The 23,540-nt window shown below is 38.4% G+C and overlaps 3 protein-coding genes across 3 annotated transcripts; all 3 read left to right on the forward strand.

Annotated features, from left to right (window-relative positions):
• Positions 1-200: 200 nt before the first annotated feature.
• LOC125362122 (putative olfactory receptor 52P1) lies at positions 201-1,190 on the forward strand. Its single transcript, XM_048360786.1, has one exon. It carries the CDS (start codon positions 201-203, stop codon positions 1,188-1,190), a length of 990 nt encoding a protein of 329 aa, XP_048216743.1.
• A 9,613-nt stretch (positions 1,191-10,803) lies between these two features.
• On the forward strand, positions 10,804-12,393 carry LOC125362396 (olfactory receptor 56B1-like). The gene is given in 3 exon segments (XM_048361248.1): positions 10,804-10,893; positions 11,429-11,600; positions 11,603-12,393. Coding segments are annotated over 3 exon segments (1,053 nt in total).
• A 9,253-nt stretch (positions 12,394-21,646) lies between these two features.
• On the forward strand, positions 21,647-22,612 carry LOC125361775 (olfactory receptor 52N4). The gene has a single exon (XM_048360378.1). It carries the CDS (start codon positions 21,647-21,649, stop codon positions 22,610-22,612), a length of 966 nt encoding a protein of 321 aa, XP_048216335.1.
• Positions 22,613-23,540: the final 928 nt, after the last annotated feature.

Raw genomic sequence — 23,540 nt, forward strand, 5'->3', positions numbered from 1 at the left:
ATGTTAAGTACCATGCAAAACATTTTACAAATATTAAGCCATATGACTCCCATAACTCCAAAGTATAGTGACTGTTCTAGTTGCCATTCTGTGGATGCTGAAGTTTTGCAAAGATTGTAAAGTTAGGAGCCATCACATTCCTGTTGGGTGTTGTCTCTCCAGGTCATGTGATACTGTAGGGGGGCCTCTGACCACAGAAGATGTCCAGCACGATTGGCCAGGTCACGGAATCTCCTAATCACACTCACCAGGATCCTTCCATCTTCTTTCTGCTGGGCATCCCAGGTCTGGAACAATTCCACCTGTGGCTCTCCCTCCCCGTGTGCTGCTTGGGCACAGCCACCATTGTGGGCAATATCACCATCCTTGTGGTTGTTGCCACTGAACCAACCTTGCACAAGCCTGTCTACCTTTTCCTGTGTATGCTTTCCACCATCGACTTAGCTGCCTCCTTCTCCACTGTCCCCAAACTACTGGCTATCCTCTGGTGTGGAGCTGGGCACATCTCTGCCTCTGCGTGCCTGGCCCAGATGTTCTTCATTCATGCCTTCTGCATGATGGAGTCCACTGTGCTGCTGGCCATGGCCTTTGACCGCTACGTGGCTATCTGCCACCCACTCCGCTACGCTACTGTACTGACCGATACCATCATTGCCCGCATCGGGGTGGTAGCCATGGCTCGAGGCTCCTTACTCATGCTCCCATGTCCCTTCCTCATTGGGCGTTTGAGCTTCTGCCAAAGTCATGTGATCCCCCACACATACTGCGAGCACATGGCTGTGGTGAAGCTGGCCTGCGGAGACACCAGGCCTAACCGTGTCTATGGGCTGACAGCCGCCCTGCTGGTCATTGGGGTTGACTTGTTCTGCATTGGCCTCTCCTACGCCCTCATCGCGCAAGCTGTCCTTCGCCTCTCATCCCGTGAAGCTCGATCCAAGGCCTTAGGGACCTGTGGCTCCCACGTCTGTGTCATCCTTATCTCTTACACGCCAGCCCTCTTTTCTTTTTTTACACATCGCTTTGGCCACCACGTTCCACACCACATTCACATTCTCCTGGCCAATGTGTATCTGCTCTTCCCGCCTGCTCTTAACCCTGTAGTCTATGGAGTGAAGACTAAGGAGATCCGTGCAAGGGTTACCAGGGCATTTCAAAGGGGACAAGCAACACGGTCCAAGGCATCCAAATAACCCTAGAATATAGAAGGGATGTGGGAAAAGCAAGAGGCAAAGCACAGCTTTCCAAGGTTAAGTCCTCAGTATTTGAAACTAGAAAGACCTTTCAGTAGAGGGGTAATATGCTTCGTAGAAACTTCTGCTCATGTCTAAAAATGATAATCACAGGGAGAGCCAGGAGCTTTTGCATGCTTCCTTTTGATCTAGGCAAATGTGAACATAGAAAGATTCTTCCAACTTCCCGGATGGTACCTAGGTATTGGGAACAGCTAGTTCTGCCTTGGAGAAAGGCTCTCCATTCAAGTTCAGACCAGACTCTGCATAGCCACAAGGTTTCCTCATGTCCTGGTCCTCTCCCATTACTTACAGCAGGAATTCCTGGTGTCCTATTTTAGTCTGACACTGATATCTTACCGTGGGTAAGGATTTGGAGATTGGGCAATAAAGCTCCACTTAAAGAAATTCGAATCACATGGGATTTAGGATGCTTTTGCACAAATCCTTTATTCTCCATCAGAACTTCAAACTAGGAAGAGGAAAAAGATCCACTATTACCCACAATACGCCTTAGCAGCAGAATGAGGAATTGAAATGGAATTTTTTTTTGTTTGGAACATTAGAACTTCTCTGGTTGAGGGTACAGGAGAGGTTGGGAATAGGTCTTTATTTCTAAACTTGGACTATCCACTTCATGAATATCTGTCTCCAGCTCTTAGAAAGCAAATCTAAGCAAACCCAAATGACCTTGGATTTAACCTTCAATGCATAATTTTCAAATATTTTTACACATTAATATCATTGAGATGGACTTTCAGAAATCACTGCTTCTTATTTTTTTTGAATGTGCAAATGACAGCCACTTATTCAAATCAGAGTAGAAAGTTTTAGCTATTCACTCATGATTTATTAATTGATCTGTTTATTTATGAAAGGAAGAAAAATGCTGATTAATCTTACTTAATCATAAGTGGTAAAAGCTTTAAACTGTATCCATGACATTATGACTGGAAACTGGTTATTATAAGTGCTATGCCTTCTGAGCTCCAAGACAAGTAGCTTTAGAAATTGCTCTATTACATTCCAGTAACAATGATCATTTTTTAATTTTTAATTAACTTTACGTAGTTTACAAAGGAATTGCCATGCAACAAAGCAGTTTATGAATACAATATATCTTGATCAATGTAACCCCTTTCAACATTCTCATCCATTTCTTTCACTTTGACTTTTTTCCTACGACCTATTTTCTTCTTGTCAACCTCTCAATAAGCCACCCCATTTTTAGATGTATGGAATGCAATTTCCCACCACTCCCCCAACATTCACAATATTCACAAAACTTCCCATCCTTGAGAAATATCAATCTTTAAATTAGAAAAATAAAATTTATATTTTGAAAGCTCTGAGTTTTGGGAAAATAAATGTTCTGATTGGAATACTTTATATAGGTGGGAGAAACTGTATATGTTGTAATTTAATAAAGTATATTGGTAATAAACCATATTGGGTAATAATAATAATAAAAGTTAAACATTATGTCGCTATAGAATTCAGTCAGTGCAGGGGATGACACTGGTTCTAATATTTCATTTTACTTCCCAAGGGTAGATAGTCTTAATATCTTTTTTAAACTGACTCAAAATTCTAGCATGCATGGTATGATGTTCATATAACCTTGGCACTCTGGAAATTGAGATAAGCTCATAAGATCATAATCAGCCAGAACTATGCAGCAAGACCGTTTTATATAACAGTATATAGCATTCTAAATACTATATTTCCTTAATTAGACTAATTTTAAATTATTTTCAAACTGACAGTCTTGCCAGCTCAAAAACCTACAGCCCCAATTCTGGAACAATCTTATATTGGGGGGTCACAGGTTCTTATACACAGAGTGTGGAGCATATCTGAGAAAAGTCGTACACATATCTGAAGCACTGCCTGCTCATAAATTCTCACTTTAACTGAGATCTCAGTGTCACATGTCCATGCTTTTACCTGTCTATGGTCTATAACAGTTTCCTCACACTCAGCTCCCATATACAACCTCTCCTCTAAAATGTTCTATCAATTTATGTCCCATAAACATACACTAGAAGTAAACTATCTGTCCGAGCATTGCTGTAATCCTAGCTACTCAGGAGGTTGAGTTCTGAGGATCGTGGTTCAAAGCCAGCCTAGGTAGGAACAGCCATGAGATTCTTATCTCCAATTAACTACCAGAAAACTAAACTACACATGGACCTGTAGCTCAAAGTGGTAGGGTGCTAGCCTTGAGCACAGAAGCTCAGGAACAGTGCCCAGGCCCTGAGTTCAAGCCCTACAATCCACACACAAGCAAGACAACAAACAAACAACAACAACAACAACAAAACACAACTATCTCATTACACAACTATCTACATACTTTTTTTTATGTGTGTAGATACTGGGCTTTGAACTCAGAACCTCAAGCTCTCACAATGCTTTTTTATATACAAGTGACACTCTACCATACCTGTTTTTCTGGCTTCCATTTTTTTTGTTCTGATACTGGGGTTTGAACTCAAGGCCTGAAGCTTTCATAGTCAAGACTGGCATGCTACCACTTGAGCCACTGCTTCACTTCTGGATTTTTGGGTGGTTAACTAGAGATAAGAGTCTCACAATTTGAAAAGAAAAAAAAAAGAAGAGTCTCACAGACTTTCCTACTCAGGGTGGTCTTGAACTGTGATTCTTAGATCTTGGCCTCCGGAGTAGCTGGAATTACAGGGTGGGCCCATCCAGCTTTTTGCTGGTTAGCTGGAGATAAGAGTCTCTCAGGCTTGCCTGCCCTAGCTGGCTTTAAACAGTGATCCTCAGATCTCAGCCTCCTGAGTAGGTAGGATTACAAGTCCTTGAAGGTGCAAATCTTTTCTCTCAGCATCCAGAGTGTTGGCTACAAAATTTATAAATTCCAATCTTAAAGGAATTACACAAGGACAAAAAATTTTGAATGAGGCCCATAAAGAAAAAATAAAAACAGTATTTCCAAATATAGAAATAAAATACCAGTATTTTTAGTTACTAAGCCATTGTAACTTCAGAATTTGCCAAACCATGTTGCAAATTTAAATTTATGATTATCACTGTCACTATGGATTAAGTTTAGCCAATGTATCATTTAGCCAGTGTATTGAACCTACATGGGACCTGAAACTTTTAAATGTATGAATAAAACTAGTTCTGAACAACTAATACTACCTTTATAAAAAGAAAACAGAATAATTTTAGTATGTATTAATCTCTCATATTGGAAATACCTTTGTCAGTTTGTTATCTGTTGATATTTTGGGAGACTTGATGAGTAACTAAAATTTCTAGGTGACTATGTTGTATGGGCCATGTGGTTAAAATAGAATTAAAGACAAATGCTTGGATATAAAATAAATTCTCTTGCATTCCTTTATTATGAAGGAAACATTCTATTATCACAGACTTGCTATAAGCATCTTCAGACTGTTAAAATGGACTTAAAAATAAAGCTGCAAAATTAGAAACTATTTAAAGAGGCAAAAAAGTACCAACTGAGTCAAATACGTGAACAAAATAGTCAAAAGCTTATAGACTAACTGCATTTTTAAAAAACAGAAGTAGTGAGAATAAAATTGTCAGATATATTAAAACATCATCTATATAGTATATCTTCCTAATAAATGAATTTCTCTCTATATTATATATGTAACATATATATGATGCATGTAATATATGCATATATACATATATAATGAAAGTAATATATATAGAGAGAGAAATAAAAAGGATATACATACTTATATACTTTTTGTGCAGGTACTAGGGCTTGAACTCTGGTGTGGTTCATTTGTTTAGGTAGTTTTTGCTCATAACTGCAACTCTAACATTTGAGCCTGCCTTTTTTCCCCTGATAATTGGAGTTAGAGGCTCATGGATTTTTCTTTCTAGGTTGACTACAGACCAAGATCCTTAGATCTCTTGCTCTTGTGCAGTTAGGATTATATGCATGTGCCACTGGTACCCAACTAAATTAAAATTCTAACAAACTCAGAATTGTACTGCAGGAAATAATGTTCTAAAATTGAGAGTGCTGAGCTTTGATTTTTCTAAAATGGAAATGAGTATGTTGATATTGTAAAGCTGAAATGTCATTTAAAACTCAGTCACTAACATTAAACTGAGGACTGGACATTTCACAAGATTTACCAATTAAAAAATATTCATGAGGGAGAGGGTGACATTGTTCATAAAGAAATGTACTCATTATCTGGCTTATGTAACTGCAATCCCTCTGTACATCACCTCTACAATAATTTTTTTAATATTCATATTAATGTATCTCCTGTACATTTATGTCAGGAGGAGAATTTCCAAGCATCCCCTGACTAGAGGAATCAAACAAAACTGACATCAGCCTTGTCCCTTCTCCGTGGAATCCCAGGGGTGGATAACAGACAGGAACGTCTGGCTTTCCTTTCTATTCTGCTCCAATAGGTGGCTGTGATTGAGAATGGTGCACTCCTCCCTTTCATCCCCTGAGGACTTACTCTACAGGGCTATGAATTATTTTTTAGTAATGCTTTCTTAACAAATCTTGTCATATGGTCTAGTAAAGTCTTTAAAAAACTTCAACATATTCTGATTCTGCCTTAATAAAATAGGCTTTGTTGTATGTCTGGTCCAAATATTTCAAGTTTAAGGAGTTTCCATCCTAAGGATGGAGTCTGAGGTGCTCATTTCCATAGCCCCAGTCCACTATATGGCCTTCTGCGATCTTCTGCACTATACACCATCCTCACCAATTCCGCCATGGCAAAGGCTGGGTTCTTCACCATTGACGGGTGTCACTTATAATTCCATTCATTGTTTTCACTAAGCACTCTCCCTACTGCAGAGGACATAAAATGTCCCATACCTACTGTGACCCAACCTTGGTAGCCACATTATCCTGTGGAAATATCATCTATAGCCTGGTGTTATTGTCTTGGTTGGGATTTTTGACATTCTGTCTATCACAGTCTCCTATACTATGTTCCTCTGGGCAGTGGTCAAAAGTCCAAACAGTCTAAACCTTAATCTGTTCCCCTCACTACCACTTAGTGAGTCACATAGTGTGTCACATTAGTGTGGCCAACGTTTGCCCACTCTTGCTTCTCTCTACAACGCCTGTTGGCTGTAGGATGGAAGCTGAGTAGCCCCAAGTCTGTGCTTTCAGGATTCTTTCAGATGAAAGCATACCAGGTTTCAAATCCTGTAACAAGCCCTGCAGTATGGGTGAGGGGTGGGAAGGGAAGGACGCATCCTCCTGTCAGTCCTGATGGAGCCTTTCTGGGAGAGATTAGTGTTGCCCAGTGAGCATGATGGTTGATCCTTCTTCACTCATTTTTTATGAAACATGAAAATTATTGACATGTCAATCACCATCCACCTACATTTCTCACACTGTGATCTTTGTAATTCAAGTCTCACTGATAACGTCTAAGAAAATTAAGAACAAAACAATAACCAAAACTAACCAACCAACCAAACAAACAAAGTAGTAGGATCCTGGAGCAATTACCCACAAGACTAAATCCTACAGAACTAATGTAGCAGAACAATGTAAAACAGAGAAAATATCATTATTTAGGACATTCACAGAAATTTAACCAACAACAATGGAAATTTGGACTTCTAGTACACACTTGTTCAATTCAGGACAGTTACACAAACGAAAAAGCATGACAGAAACTTGGAGAAAGTTAGTTACAAGTGGAACACATTACAGTATATTAGAGAGAGTTTATTGTCTTCAAGTTTTTTTTCAATGTTTAGCTTTAATATTTTCAGTATACACTAAGAATCTACTAGAGTGCATTTATTCTCTTCTACAATCTGGTCCTCCTTTCACCAATCTAGGTGTGACAACACATTCTATTGCAGTGTCTAGAACAAGACCTTAGAATTATTCTTAGCTGAAATAAATGAAAATACTCATTTATAAATATTATTTCATACAATGAAAATATTTATTTATAAATATTATCATTCCTATCACCTAAGAATAAATCTCCTTGAAACCTCTCGATAGCCCTATATTATTCTGGCATAATTTTATTTACAAATTATCATTTACACTATACCCTACATCTTAGAGGGTTGATCAGCCACATTTATTGTCATCTGGAATATTCTAAGATCCCTCTCATTTTGGAATTTTTAAGTTCCCAGAATAGTGCTTTTTGCTCCCCAAACATGCAATACATTTAAATCTTTCTCATGTATTTGGTTTTAGGAGAAATCATTATTGTTTGATTTTTAAATTCAGTATTGTATTTTCTTACCCCCAATTTCTATGAGAAAAGGTAAGAGGACTAATTTATTCATCAGTTTGCACCAACCACCGACTGTGTTTTCTAAACCTACAAGAAATGTTCAGAAATGTTCGCTAGATCTAAAAATACTTAAAGAAAGCTGCTAAAAACAGAATTTTCAATCTTCTAAAAAGTACAGAATTTCCCATCCATTATGGAATCTTGTTTTCCTGAATGAATATGTTTATCTATTTATGTAAGTTCTTATATAATATGAATAGGAAACATGTCTCTGAGTTAGTCTCTTTGCAATGCTTTGGGGATTTAACATCTGAGGAATTCAGCTCTCTCTGTGGGCCTTTCTGGTCGTGTCTCCAAAGGAGATCACATATGCTTAGATCACTGAGCTGGTAATACTTTCCATAAATTCTGGATGCTTATAATATCTGTGCTATTATCTCAGTTTAGAACACACCATCATCACATTAAAAAAAAAATAAAACCTCCTTTCCAAAATGTCATGTTTGACTTTCCAGAAGCTCCTTCCTTTGACAAGACCTCGGGCTCTGAATCTTGTCTCATAACCTTGGTAAGTTCTGAAGACTAGTCAAGGTCACCTTGGTTAATCTCAGAGCATTTGATCTTCCATTCTCAACTTAAAATTGTTTTGGCAACAGCTTCCAAAAGTTTTCAATCCTTTTTTTAAACATTAGGCTACAGAGGCTTGTAATTCCTTTATAAAAGGAACTGAGCACAGGATTTGGAAAAAGAAAAAAGAATAGGCCCCTATGGCACAATAGATGTTGCCTGTCTGAAAAGCTGTTAAATTACCTTCATTTTCAATATTTGTATATACACTTTTTTTGGTGTCAGTCCTGGAACTTGAACTCAGAGCCTGGGCGCTGTCTGTCCCTGAGATTTTTTTTTCTTTTGCTCAAGGCTAGCATTCTTCCACTTCAGTCACAGTTTCTTTTCTAGCTTATTGTTGGTTATTAGCAATAAGAGTCTCAGGGATTCTTTTGCCTGGGCTGGCTAGGGGCTGTGATCTTCAGATCTTTGCCTAGTGAGTGGCTAGGATTCCAGGAGTGAGCCACTGGCACCCCATTAGAATATGTGGTTTATTTGCACACCGGAGAGCCACACATCAGGAATTATGAAGACATTTGTGAGCACATAAAAGGGGTGAGGAGAACAGTATGTTAGTTGAAATAACTCAAGCAGAGAGTTAATACTATATGTGCACTTTCATATGTGGTATCTAAAGTAAGTTTGCTCAGAAAAGCAGAAAAATTTGCTCATATTTATCAGAGTCTGCAGGAGGGGCTGCAAATAGGGTCTTAATAATCTAAAGAATCCTTTGGGGGGAGGGTAAGGGAGGAGCACAGAAATGGTGGGACAAAGGGAGAACAAATGCAGCAGCAATGTTGAAAATGAACTATACAACTTGTGGGTGGGGTGGGAATGGGAGGGAAAAACTGGAAGAAAGTCTGAAAAGAGGTGACACTTTTCAAAAAGAAATATACTCATTACCTGACTTACATAACTGTAACTCCTCTATACATCATCTTTACAATAACAAAAAATAAGGAAATAAAAGAAAGAAGGAAGGAAGGAAGGGAGGGAGAGAAGGAGGGAGGGAGGGAGGGAAGGAGGGAGGGAGGAAGGAAGGAAGGAAGGAAGGAAGGAAGGAAGGAAGGGAGGGAGAGAAAGAGGGAGGGAGGGAGGGAGGGAGGAAGGAAGGAAGGAAGGAAGGAAGGAAGGAAGGAAGGAAGGAAGGAAGGAAGGAAAAAAAAGAAAGGACACTTCATTAGGTAAGAGGAGTAAGTCATCTTTTCAAGATCACTTGTACAGAATATCGAATAGCACCCATGATTGATCACTGCATATTTCAATGTTGCTGAGAATAAATTTATAATATTCTAATCACAAAAAGACTAAATATTTGAAGTGATGGATACATTAACTTCATCCTATATGGTATTAAAAATCATAGCACCACTTTGTTTCCCACAAAAATGCACAATTATGCTTTATCACTGTATAATAATAAATTAATAAACTGTTGAACTTAAAAAGAAAAAACTGGGGATATATTAACTATAAAAGGCTGTGTGATTGTGACACTGTGAAGTAATAAATGAATATATCCCAAACACACTTAGTTTTGCATAGTCAAGTGGCTCACATTTTTACATAGTGCAAGGATGGAGTTATTGTGATGAACTTCTTTGAAAACTCACATCTAAAAACTCAGAGCAAAACTAGCTTCTTTACAATGTCTGTGCCATTTAGTCATCAAATATTTTATTTAGTGGATAGATTCACAGGGTTTTACTGTTTGTCAAATTTTATTTGTTATAAATAAAAGTTTGTCACATCTCTAGGGCATATATATTTACTCATACATGGGAGTTGGAGGACATGTCTGAAAGGAAAATGTCGTTTTTAATAATTGGTTCTTGATAACCTTGTTTATTTTCCTTCAGATTGTTCTACGGTTAACCCTTATATATGAAGAATAAACCTGTGATACAATTAAATTACCAGCATCCTACTGAAGGGTATCATTTTAAAACCTTGATACATGACTTATAAATCTGAAAATCATTGCCACTGTGGCAAAAGCTGAGAATGAAATGTATTGCAAAAATAAAAGCTATTGTAAGTACAAAATACCTCAGGCACCATGCACAACTGGGCATATGGAAGTTAAAGCCAAGAGGATTCAAGTCATATCTGAGAGGGCATTGGGCCCTAGCAACTACAATATGGGCTTTATTTGAGTGATAAGTAAGCATACATTATTTTAAGCTAAAGAATAACAAATTTAAAAGGATTATTGATGTTGGCAGAATATACTGTTGGCAGAAGAAATGAAAACAAAGACGACTAGAGGGTTGCTGCAGTAGTCATATTGAGGAAAAGTTTAAGTGAGTAAAGTAGAGGAAGAGAGTCTTTAGGGGCTTCTAACCAACTTTGTAAAACTCATAGCCCTGCCCTCTGTGGAAGGAACAGGCTTGTTTGCCAGGTCCAGGTTTGGCTTGTTGCATAACCACATAGAATAAAATGTACGTGAACAATAATGGAATCAGAGGAAAAATAATGAGCCTGATGTGGACATTCTTCTGGGGCTCTCTTGGGCATTCCCACAATAGTGTGGGTAAGTAACTCCTGGGTATGAATTAAGCTGCAATTGTTGAGTGCTTACAAAGCTTCCGTTTTACAGATTTAGTTCTAGAGATCTGCTCTACAGCAAGGTAGCTATTATCAACAGCATTAGGCTGTGAACTTGGATTTTTAAATGTGTCTATAACATATTAAACATTCTTACGTCAATAATGAATAAAGGATCTTACAATTTGTACCAAATCCTGTCTTTATATTGTGTTTATAGGTTCTCTAGGACTCAACTAGAAAACAATGCAAAGGTATGTCCCCATTAAATATCTGATAAAGTGCTGGTTTAGAGCATAAAGGAGTCCAGGGTCAGCCCCAGGCCCTGAATTAAAGCCCCATGATGGACACAAAAACAAACCCCAAACCCCAAAGGTTTATAAAACTTAAGCCTATAATGATCTTAGCTATAAGAAATGGCCTACAGCTGGGGATATGGCCTAGTGGCAAGAGTGTTCGCCTCGTATACATGAAGCCCTGGGTTCAATTCCCCAGCACCACATATACAGAAAATGGCCAGAAGTGGCGCTGTGGCTCAAGTGGCAGAGTGCTAGCCTTGAGCAAAAAGAAGCCAGGGACAGTGCTCAGGCCCTGAGTCCAAGGCCCAGGACTGGCCAAAAAAAAAAAAAAAAAAGGAATGGCCTACAAAGTTCTTTATAACCAAATCTTGTTATAACACAAAATGATGTTTTATGACGACAGTTTAAAAATAATGCTTAATTATGTTTATGCTCAGAGAAAGAACCATTGAGAAACACATTGTGTCTTTTTTTCTTTTTTGCCACTTAGGAGAATGTGTCTTCCTCACTCAAGGACTTCAATATCTCCAAGTTGCAGGTGTCTGAGTTCATTCTGCTGGGGTTCCCAGGCATTCACAGTTGGCAACACTGGCTCTCCCTGCCCCTGGCTCTGCTCTACCTTTCAGCAATAGCTGCAAACCTTCTCATCCTCATAACCATCTCCATGACCCGTCTCTGAAGCAGCCTATGTACCTCTTCCTGGGGATTCTCTCTGTGGTGGACATGGGACTGGCCACCACCATCATGCCCAAGATCCTGGCCATCTTCTGGCTTGATGCTAAAATCATTAGTCTGCCAGAATGCTTTGCTCAGATTTATGCCATTCATTGCTTTGTTGGCATGGAGTCTGGGATCTTCCTCTGTATGGCATTTGATAGATATGTGGCTATATGTCACCCTCTCCGTTATTCATCAATTGTCACCAATTCTTTAATCGTCAAAGCAACCTTGTTTATGGTGCTTAGAAATGGCCTGCTTGTCATTCCAGTGCCTGTGCTTGCATCTCAGCGTAATTCTTGTTCCCAGAATGAAATTGACCATTGCCTCTGCTCTAACCTTGGAGTCACCAGCTTGGCTTGTGATGACAGAAGGCCAGATAGTATTTGCCAATTGGTCTTGGCATGGGTTGGAATGGGGGGTGACCTCAGTCTGATTATGGTGTCTTATGCCTTGATTCTGCGTGCTGTACTTAGACTCAACTCAGCTGAAGCTGTCTCCAAGGCGCTGAGCACTTGTAGCTCCCCTCTCATCCTCCTCCTCTTCTTCTACACTGTCGTGGTAGTGGTTTCAGTGACTCATCTGGCAGAGACCAGGGCTACTTTGATTCCAGTCCTACTCAATGTGCTACACAACATCATCCCTCCTTCCCTTAACCCTATGGTGTATGCACTGAGAACCAAAGAGCTTCGGGAAGGCTTCAGAGAGGTGTTACGTCGGGTCTCACAAAAGAAATGACACACAAGAAGCCTCCATGATGCATGAGAACGTCAGCTACTTCCAAGCTATCCTGGTTTCCAAGGAGAAAGGAGTAGCCAAGGCTTTGGGGGCTTCCCTTTCTCATTGTTATATAATCCATTGTGAAAGCATCTGAAAGAAAAAAAAAGAGGAAAAGAAACCTCACAAGACTTTCAAAATTAGATAAGGCAAAATGTAAATACATGCAAGGATTGTTTATCAAACCAATAAAATGGGTAAAATGCTGAATCCATCATTCATATCAATTTTCTGAAATTAAAGCACTTATACTCAGAAACATTCATACAAAGACAAATACAAGCATATAGATATATGTGTTTGTATATATATATGCGTTTATACACACATATGCACACCTATTTAATGTAAGAAATAAGTAAATGGGACATGAATTACGGGTTAGGCTTGCGTATTGTCACCCATACTTTGGGAGCAAAGTCAGTTTACCTGAGTAAGAATGGTGAATGAATCCAATAACATGTGCTTCAGGGACAGGAATATTACATGCTTCAGACAGCAAAGCCAATCCAAATACAATGAAGTTTTAATGCGTGAGGAGGTGTCCTAGCTTTAACAAGTAGAACCCCAAATCTATCTATCTGTGTGTCTATCTATCTAGTCTTTGGACATTTAGTTAGCTTGAACCAATGGCAGGAGACTTTGATGTGACAACAGAGTGAATTTGGCTATTTACTATTCCATTCCCAACCTTCTTTGATATCGAGTTTTGATTGGCTATATTTCTTTCTGGCCAGGTAGCTTCACTGCTTCAGCTGCAGTATTTATGTAAATCTATTCAGTGACACTACCCTCCCTGTCTCTTCAGGCAAGAGCAAAGGCAGTGACAAAGGATTATGGGAACTAGTCTCAGTGCTCAGCACCCATCTCTTTTCCTGAACACCTACTTAGATAGATAGATAGATACATAGATATAGACAGACAGGCAGATAGATAGCAGTTTCCAAGTTACTTAACAGTTGTTTTTCTGCCCTGCAAATGTGTGTTGTGAGTTTCTCATCAATACTAAAAGGAAAAAAACAAACTCTTTGTTTTCCTGAAGATCACAAGAAGATAGCATCTGGCATCCACCAGGAATGGCAAAGGGAGAAATAAATCCAGAAAACAGCAAGCATTGGCAAGGATGAGGAGACCCAGGAATACTTGCATTTGGTGGTAGGAATGTAAAATGATGTAGAAACTGAACACAGTTTGACAGAAACCCACAAAGGTAAATGCAGCCAAGCACTGGTGACTCACATCTGTAATCCTAATTACTCAGGGGCCTGACATCTGAAGCTAACCCAGCCAGCAAAGGCCAAGACTCATCTCCAAAACTTACTCAGAAAAATCCTGAAGTGAAGCTGTGGCTCAAGTGGCAGAGTGCTAGCCTTGAGCAAAAACAAACAGACAAACCCCCTCTAGGGACTGCACCCAGGCCCTGAATTCAAGCCCCAGGACTGGCACAGAAAAATAAAATAAAAGTAAATTCAAAATAATCATGTGGTACAGCAAAGAATTACTGTTTCCAAACAGAATTGCATTGAAAACAGGTCCACGAAACCTGAGAAACAGATGCTGATGGCAGCATTATTAATAAGTAGAAACAAGTCAAATGCTCATCACCTGCTTGAGGATTAAACAAAATGAGGAACATCCTTAAAATGGATTACTACTCAGCCAGGAAAAGAAATGAAAGATTAGTAATGCAATCACATGGATGAATCTTGGAACATTATACTAAACTAGAAGCCAGACAGAAAACCATTGATTTGTATGATTTTGTTTGTCTGAATGTCCAGAAGAGATAGTCATGAAATATTTACAAATGATGTTTGCCTTGTATAGAAAGGAAACTATGGCTTCATGGACAAAGATTTTTCCATGGGAGATCATGGAAGTATTTTAGAATGTGTACTGATGGTTGTTACAAAAACCAGACATTTGTTTGTGTCAAATTTATTAAATTAGTTAATGTGATTTTATGTAAGATTATTTCAACCAAAATTAAAACTTGAAATATTAAGCTAAGATTTAGCCCTGTATAATTTTTTTTTGCAAAAGTAAAATAAAAAATGCAAAGCCAAAAGTATTCATGTTGTAACAGGGTACATCCCAGGCTTGTTGTTAAAGCATATACAACTGATACATATTGTGATACTTAACAGGTCGATAAGTAAATAGATGCTAGGAAAGAATTTATTTCCACATCATAGAATTTAAAGATGATATCAAAAAAATTTTTTTTCCAGCCAGGCGCTGGTAGCTCATGTGTATAATGCTAGGTACTCAGGAGGCTTAGATCTGAGGATAGTGCTTTAAAGCCTGCTCAGGCAGGAAAGTCAGTAAGACTCTGATCTCAAACTAACCACCAGAAAACTAGAAGTGGTGCTATGGCTTGAAGTGGTAGAGCACTAGCCTTGAGCAAAAGAGCTCAGAGACAGCACCCAGGCCCTGAGTTCAGGCTCCAGGACCGACAAAAAAAATTCTTTTTACAAACTCATCATTTTTCCGTGTTAATTTCACCCTATTAGCAGAAATATAAGCATTGTTTATATAATCTAATTAAAGAAATATAATGTTAAAATCATTTATGTTGTTGGCATTTTGCAGTTCTGAATTTGAACTCAGAGCCTTGCTCCCTTACTCTTTTGCATTTCGTTGTTTTTTCAAATAGGATCTCACAGTTATGCCCAGGCCAGCCTGATGGACTGTGATCCTCATGATTTCACTTCAATTCTGTAACTCTTTTAATTATTGGCGTACTAACGAATATACTAATATACGAATATACTAATAACAAATATACGAATATACTATCTTTTCAATAGGAGGTAAAGCCATGCCACCACTCCTAGTTTTTATTGATTAAGATAGGAGTGTAGGGGCTGGGGATATGGCCTAGTGGCAAGAGTGCTTGCCTTGTATACATGAGGCCCTGGGTTCGATTCCCCAGCACCACATATACAGAAAACGGCCAGAAGTGGCGCTGTGGCTCAAGTGGCAGAGTGCTAGCCTTGAGCAAAAAGAAGCCAGGGACAGTGCTCAGGCCCTGAGTCCAAGGCCCAGGACTGGCCAAAAAAAAAAAAAAAAAAAAAAAAAGATAGGAGTGTGTGTGTGTGTGTGTGTGTGTGTGTGTGTGTGTGTGTGTGTGTACGTACCAGTCGTGAAACTTGAACTTCAGGCCTATGCACTCTCCCTGCATGTACTCTATGACATGAGCCACAGCTCCACTTCTGACTCTTTGGTGGTTTATTGGAGATAAAAGTCTCACGGAAACTTTCCAGCCTCGGCTGGCTTTGAACCATGATCCTCAGATCTCAGCCACCTGAATAGCTGAAATTTAGGCATGAGCAATATACACTGAGGTAAGACAGGTTTTGCTGTCGTTGTTGTTGTTTTCCAGTCTTGGGGCTTGAACTCAGCCTTGGCGCTGTCCCTGAGCTCCTTTTGCTCAAGGCTAGCACTCTTCCACTTGAGCCACAGTGCCACTTCTGGTTTTTTCTGTTTGTGTGGTACTGAGGAATGGAACTCAGGGCTTCATGCATGCTAGGCAAGCACCACTCTACCACTAAGCCACATTACCAGCCTCATAAGACAGGGTTTTTATGAAAGTTTTGTCCTAGCTGGTCTCGAACTACTGACCCCTGTCTTATGAGTAGATATGACTAAGGACAGCAAGCATCATGGATCAGCATACTATCTCAACAGTGCACTCCTACCATGCTTGTCATTATCATTTGCTTCTAATTATACTCAGGGCCTTGTTCTCTTCCTCACCTTTTCCTCTCATAGCTAGAGGCTTACCGCTTGAGCCACACCTCCACATCTGGCATTTGGTGAGTTAATTGGACAAAAGATGCTCCAAGTTCTGTCTGTCCCGGATGGACTTGAACTGTGGTTCTCTGATCTCGGTCCTGTGAGTATCTAGGATTATTATAGTCATAAGCCACCAGCAGCTGGCTTAATTATTTATAATTTGACATGTGTACATAATAAGTCTGAACTATGAGTGAATTTTTACACTGGGATAATACTCCTCAGTAATCTCACTGGAAAATAACATCAGAATCAGAGTTCATGTTACCTGGTGCTTTCCACATAGTTCCTAGTCTGACTCAGTGAGTAATAAAGATTTAGTAGTAGTGAAATTTAAATATCAACAGGTGAAGTGAATACAGAAAAGGAAACAGGAGTGTGTTTGTGAGTGATGGGCATACTGTTTTTAAGTGCGTTCAACTTGCATGCCACTGGAACTTACACAGAAAGAGACACAATTCTGCAATGAATGTCAAGATTATGAATTTTTAAATTAAAATGTTAGTGTTCCTTCTAATATCCATGGGCACTGGCATGCAAGCACTCAGAGAAAGATGAACACATACTATGTCTCACCCATTTTCTCCCTCCCATGGTGTTCATCCCCAGAGCAGCACCTGCATTTCCAACCTACCGAAACATTCCCTTGGGGCATAGAGCTCAGCATATCCTTTAAAGGCTCAGCTTTAATAACGGTTATGAAGGTCCTTAAGAGTTCATTGGCATGCCTGTGCCTAAGTAGCAAGATGGTGAGATTCTTCAGGAAGAAGATTTGTACATCTGGACCAGATTGCTTTCATCTTTGTTTCTTTGCCAGGAAACCAGGTATTCGTGGGAATACAAAGGTGCAGAGGGGTAGAGACATGAAGGTTTCTAAGGCAGTAAGAGATACTGGGGAGTGCTTTTTGATTACATGTGACTTGACAGTTATTCTCAGAAATAAAGACTTGTATTCATTCAGCAGGGTTGAAAGTGGAAATGTTCTAAAAAACAGGGATTCCTTGGAACATATTTTTAAGACAAATTTTCAGACTATGATTTGATTTGATGTTTCCTAAGAACAATGAACATATCGTTCTCCAAACCAAAAGGACATAACAGAGTCTGCCATGATGTAAAGCAGATATAAGTCACCCCTGACAATATGAAGTAGGAGAATGGCCTTAGAACAGTCTGTCATTCATCAGAACACTGTTGCCTCTCCCTGGTCCTTCCCTTGACTCTCAGAAGAGGCAGTAGTTCTTTTTTATTTTTATTGTAAAGAGGATGTACAGAGGGATTTCAGTTATGTAAGGAAATGAGTACAATTCTTGTTGAACATTGTAACCCCCTTCCTGCTGTCCTTTCCCCCCAAGTTGTAAAGTTCATTTCCAACATAATATCTTGTGAGTATCACTGTTGCATTGGTTCACCTTTGGTCCTTTGTCTCACCATTTCTGTGATTCCCCTTCCCATCTCCAAATCAGTTAAACTTATACACAATACAAAAAGCATAGAGTACTGAAATAAAAAACAGTGACAACAGGAGGCAAACCAAAGGGGGGGGCGGGACAAAAGAAACAAAAGGTAACTGCATGCCGTTGTTCTTAATTGTGGATGTGTTTCACCCATTTAGATAAGCAACACTTAATTGGAAACCTCCAATTTCATGTGACAAGCAGAAATTGATCTTAAAGATGATTAGTGAGAAAAATAAACCTGCTATCTATGATATTAATAAGGGAGAATAGGCATCAGTTGATATTTGAGTTGTACCTAAGCAATGATATTTCTGCACTGAAGTTACTATTTTAACACATCTGTCCATCGCCACTGACTCACAAGGATTCATTTCCTTCCAAGAAGAAATACATTATGCAGCATTGAAATAATTTGAAATTCATTTTGGTAGGAAAAAAATCAAACTGTTTTGTGTTAAATATTGTATTGCTTTGATATCAACGTGGCTCTCTTATTGACAGATTTGTGCATGTACAGAACATCAAAAACTGGTGTAAAATTTAAATCAGTTTTAGTGACTACAGTGGTACCTACAAGAATCACAAGGCACCTAAAGTAGCATTTTTATCTTATACAGAGTAAAGCTAGTCTTCAGAATACAGCACAGGTTTTCTCAGAAATACATGTTCTAGTTTTGACTTATGGATAACTATGTGTTTCTTGATTTCCTAATTTGCTTTGATTGTAGGACAATGGATTTAAGATTGATTATTGATGGTTGATTATTTAGGTCTATTAAGGAAAAATACTGTTAGCCCTTTCTTATCAACTATGAAAAGTTCATCTATCTAAACTAATGTTTATAATAAATTAATTTTGTACTTCATTATATTTCCTAAAAATCAATTATGAAACTTTGTATTGGCATATACAAATATATACATGCATATATAGTCACATACATATATAAGTTATTATAACTTTTGTTTCTCTTTAAAATATTTGTGAAAGTAATTTAAAATATCTATAGCAATGTATAAAAATGAAATACATATTTCCCAATCTGACACAAAGAAACATTGGGTATTGATGCCATTGTTCTATTGCAAAAATCTGTGCATCTACAAAGGAAGGAACAAAATTATTTCAGTTTTCTGATAGATATTGTGAAGAAAACTCACCAAATACAGAGGGAAAAAATTAGGTACATTGGCTTAAAATGTTATATTAAGCCTTTATAAAATTGCTTCTCAAAGGCAGTCTTGATACAGCATGTTCTTCCTCTTATTTCTGTAGTAATTTATGGCATGCTTGATATGTTGTTACATGCTGTTCTTCACTTGAACACTGTCTACTTGGGAGATGATTTTCCTTCTTATTCCCCCTTTTTAATTGCTTTGCCATTCATTGTTTTTTTTAAATCACTGAATTATGTTCAATACATAGTGTTGTTCAAATAGTTTATTTCTAAAGTCAACATTTATGATCTTCCTAGTACATATTTTTTCAGCTTTTTTGGATTTTTCTGTTTCATGCAATTAAAGATAAGCTTTGGAAATATTTATGTTTTTCTGGTAATTTATGAATTAGGTACTACAGTTTTGTTTTTCTTGTGGTTCCATTTTTGCTTTACAGGCAAGAGTACTATCTTATACATTAACAATGTCTAAAGTCAAGCATAAAATGTGATTCAGTCATTCATTAATCTGACTATCCATCCAAAGTATTTCTTTCCATTTAACTTTGACTTACATATCATTATAAACAGAAAAGAAAATGTGCTCCAAACTCAATTTTGAAAATGTATGAGAGATCCCAGAATATCATAAGAATTATATACCACCCTAATGTTAAAATGCAAGAAAAGATTGATTCTATCAATGCACTTATTTACATAAATTTGTTTACATTTTTATTTAATTTTTTATTTTATATATTTATTTTAAATTTTATTTTATTAAATTAATGTTTATTAATTATTTCTATTTGAAAATTTTAATTTATTTAAACATTTAAGTTTATTTACATAAATTTATTTACATTGGTACCTACAATAGTAACATCATTTGTAGTCTGCATGACACCAAGAAAGTTAATTCTTCCTGAAGTGGTGAAGTTTAAAACTATTTTATTGGTAGAGGCTGAATATAGGGTACTAGGTAGGCCTACAAAATCCCTGCTCTAAGGTACCATTCTGATGTGAATAGTTCATAAGGTAGCAGAAAGAAGAGATTTTTGTCAGTTTTTTCCATCCAGCAAGCTACAACCCTGGTTTTGTTGTCAGAGCAATTGTCTATCCTCCTGAGAAACTTTTTCTCACAGGCCCCCAAAAGTTGAGTTAGAATTCTGTAATGACCCAGGAAGGTCTTTTTGAGGAGCACTATTAGGAGTATGCAAATTGAAAAACAGCTGTTATTTTCAGTACCATGTCTGCCATCTTCCAATGAAATCAGGTAAAGACAAAACAAAGATGGTGGCCAAGTATCTGCCTAACGAACAACCGGATGCCTTCATCTCACCCCACAGGTGAACAATGACCACGAACCACTTAGGATGAGTAAGAGAAGAAGCTTCAACAAAGACAGCCAGGGTGTATGTGTCAGGTGTGACCAAAGTGAAATGTGAACCATCCTAGAAATTGCAGAAGTTAATTACCTTCCTATCACACCAAGAAAACAGAAAACCAGAGAATCACACAGTGCTCTGGGACAATGATTTCTTTCTGAAAACTAGAAGACTCCTGAGGGAGGGTGAGCGGAAATCTATGAACCCTAAACAAACACTATCATGGTCATGATTCATTCATCACGCAACATTTCCAATTAGCTTTCTAGGATTCGAAGGTATGAATTAGTCATCTGAGATTATTACTCATGTTAAAGTACTTCGGAGATACTTTTTGTTTCAATATAAAATACAGAAATTCCCATGTCTGTTAGCATCCACTTGTAATTTTAGCTCCTTAGGAGGCAGAAGCAGGAAGATTGTAATAGTACGGCCAACCTAAATAGATAGTAAGATATTGTCTCAAAAGAAAATAAACCCAAAATATGGTTGCATAATTCAATGTCTACTTACCACATGTGATACCCTGGTTCTCACAAAAGTATTCCAAAAACATATGAAATGTGAAAATTATTAGTAGAATAATATCAATGAAGCAGAAACACATTCTATGCCATACACTTATATTTGTCATACACTTATATTGTCAGAATCACAAGAAAAATAAAGAGGGCTGGGGATATAGCCTAGTGGCAAGAGTGCCTGCCTCGGATACACGAGGCCCTAGGTTCGATTCCCCAGCACCACATATACAGAAAACGGCCAGAAGCGGCGCTGTGGCTCAAGTGGCAGAGTGCTAGCCTTGAGCGGAAAGAAGCCAGGGACAGTGCTCAGGCCCTGAGTCCAAGGCCCAGGACTGGCCAAAAAAAAAAAAAAAGAAAAAAAGAAAAAGAAAGAGAGGCATAAAGTTTCACCACCCATATATAAGGAAGCCTCATCTATATAATGTATAGATTTACTCAATTGTGAAGGTCAGATTTTTAAAAAGTTGGAGTGAGCCAGATTCTGGTGGCTCACGTCTGTAATCCCAGCTACTCAGGAGGCTGAGATCTGAGGATCGTGGTTCAAAGTCAATCTAGGTAGAAAAGTCCATGAGACCCTTATCTCTGATAAAAAGAAAAGAAAGAAAGAAAAACTGGAAGTGGTGCTGTGGCTCAAGTGGTTGCATGCTAAGCCTTGAGCAAAAGATAGTCAGGGACAGCACCTGGGCCCTGAGTTCAAGCCCCAGGTCCAGAAAAAAAAAAGTGGGAATGAACAGTGACAGTAACTGTAATTTATATTTTCTCTTGTCTTTTATTTTTAGGAAATTTACATCCATGACAAGCCATTCCTTGCATGGCCATATTAGCTTCATCCTGCTTATGACCTACATATGACCTTGAAACCATTTCATGACCATTCTACTCTGATCATGCTAATACAGAATAAAACAGATCTGACTCCCACTTCATTTATTCTGAATGGGATTCCAGGGCTGGAAGACATGCACATCTGGATTTCCTTCCCATTCTGCTCCATGTACGTGGTGGCTATGGTAGGAAATTGTGGACTCCTCTACCTCATCCGCTATGAGGACGTCCTGCACAGGCCCATGTACTACTTCTTAGCTATGCTTTCTTTAACTGACATTGTCATGTGCTCTAGTACAATTCCCAAAGCCCTCTGCATCTTCTGGTTTCATCTAAAGGAAATTAGATTGAATGAATGCCTGGTCCAGATGTTCTTCGTTCATACTTTCACAGGGATGGAATCCGGGGTGCTCATGCTGATGGCGCTGGACCGCTATGTGGCCATCTGCTACCCTCTGCGCTACTCTACCATCCTCACCAATCCTGTCATTGCAAAGGTTGGGTTTGTCACCTTTCTGAGAGGTGTGTTACTCATTATTCCATTCACTTTCCTCACCAAGCGCCTGCCCTATTGTAGAGGCAATATTATTCTTCATACTTATTGTGATCATATGTCTGTAGCCAAATTATCCTGTGGCAATGTCAAAGTCAATGCTATCTATGGTTTGATGGTGGCCCTCCTTATCGGAGGCTTTGACATTCTGTGCATCACTGTCTCCTACACAATGATCCTGCGGGCAGTGATCAACCTGTCCTCAGCAGACGCCCGGCAGAAGGCCTTCAGCACCTGCACTGCCCACATCTGTGCCATTGTTTTTTCCTACAGTCCAGCTTTCTTTTCGTTCTTTTCTCATCGCTTTGGTGGCCACACAATCCCTCCTTCTTGCCACATCATAATGGCCAATATTTACGTGCTTCTGCCTCCCACCATGAACCCTGTTGTCTATGGAGTGAAAACCAAGCAAATACGAGACTGTGTCGTGAGGATCCTTTCAGGCTCCAAGGATGGCAAAACCCACAGCATATGAACGAACACTCCCAAGGAAGAGAAGTAAAGTAATAGATCCATGAATTTCTCACACTCTGCCTCCTGGGAAGAGCTGGTCTCGTAAGCACTCCATGTTTCCTTTAACAAAACCTAATGAAAAAGAAAGTGAAAGTTCATGACTTATGTCCTGTTCCTAGACAGAGGTGGCAGTTTACAAGTTATTAGCCAGATGTTAGTCTCTCCTGGAAATACATGTTGTATATTTTCATCATTAGTAAAAACAATCAACAAAGCAGCCATTTTCAACTAAGACTTTCTCCTGAAGAAATGTACATACTGAATCCTTTGCACTCATGCGTAGCCAGAGCTCTAAGTCTTTAGCATTTTACAACGAATTATTAGGAGGCAAAGTTTTCTCCTACCAGGTTTGTCTCACATAACTGTTTTGCAACAGAGTAATCAAATACTCTGTTTTCTTCAAGAGGGCCCTACAAAGCACATGGTCAAGAAAAAGATATAAGAAAAATAGTATGTTCTCAAAGAATGTAGCAAAAGTGATCAATACCACTCTGTTTTGCCCATCTCCCATTGTGAGTGTAATAAAAAATAAATAAATCATCGTATCTAATATTGTAATACTTTTGTGAAGTAATAATGGAGAAAATAGTTATAGTTGTTTTGTATTAATGTTTCATCAACTAAGCCAATTATGTATGGAGTATGAAGTAAACTGAATTTTATTCTTTCCCTTCCTACTTGATTTTTAATACGCCATCTCTCATTAAATAGACAAAGGACTTGAATAAACATTGGTAAAATTTTGTTTATTAACACAGATCATTAATTGTTTTTTGAACTTTATTTTTCCCAAATTAATTTTAAAAATAAGCATTCTTATATTATCTAAGGAAAAAAATATGAAGTTAAGGGGCTGGGAATATATCTTAGTGGTAGAGTGCTTGCCTTGC

Source organism: Perognathus longimembris, chromosome 13, assembly GCF_023159225.1.
Source record: "Perognathus longimembris pacificus isolate PPM17 chromosome 13, ASM2315922v1, whole genome shotgun sequence".
Lineage (NCBI taxonomy): Eukaryota > Metazoa > Chordata > Mammalia > Rodentia > Heteromyidae > Perognathus > Perognathus longimembris.

Bases quoted from the DNA above. Each gene is read 5' to 3' on its own strand.
- LOC125362122 (XM_048360786.1), top strand. From the start codon at position 201: ATGTCCAGCACGATTGGCCAGGTCACGGAATCTCCTAATCACACTCAC.
- LOC125361775 (XM_048360378.1), top strand. From the start codon at position 21,647: ATGCTAATACAGAATAAAACAGATCTGACTCCCACTTCATTTATTCTG.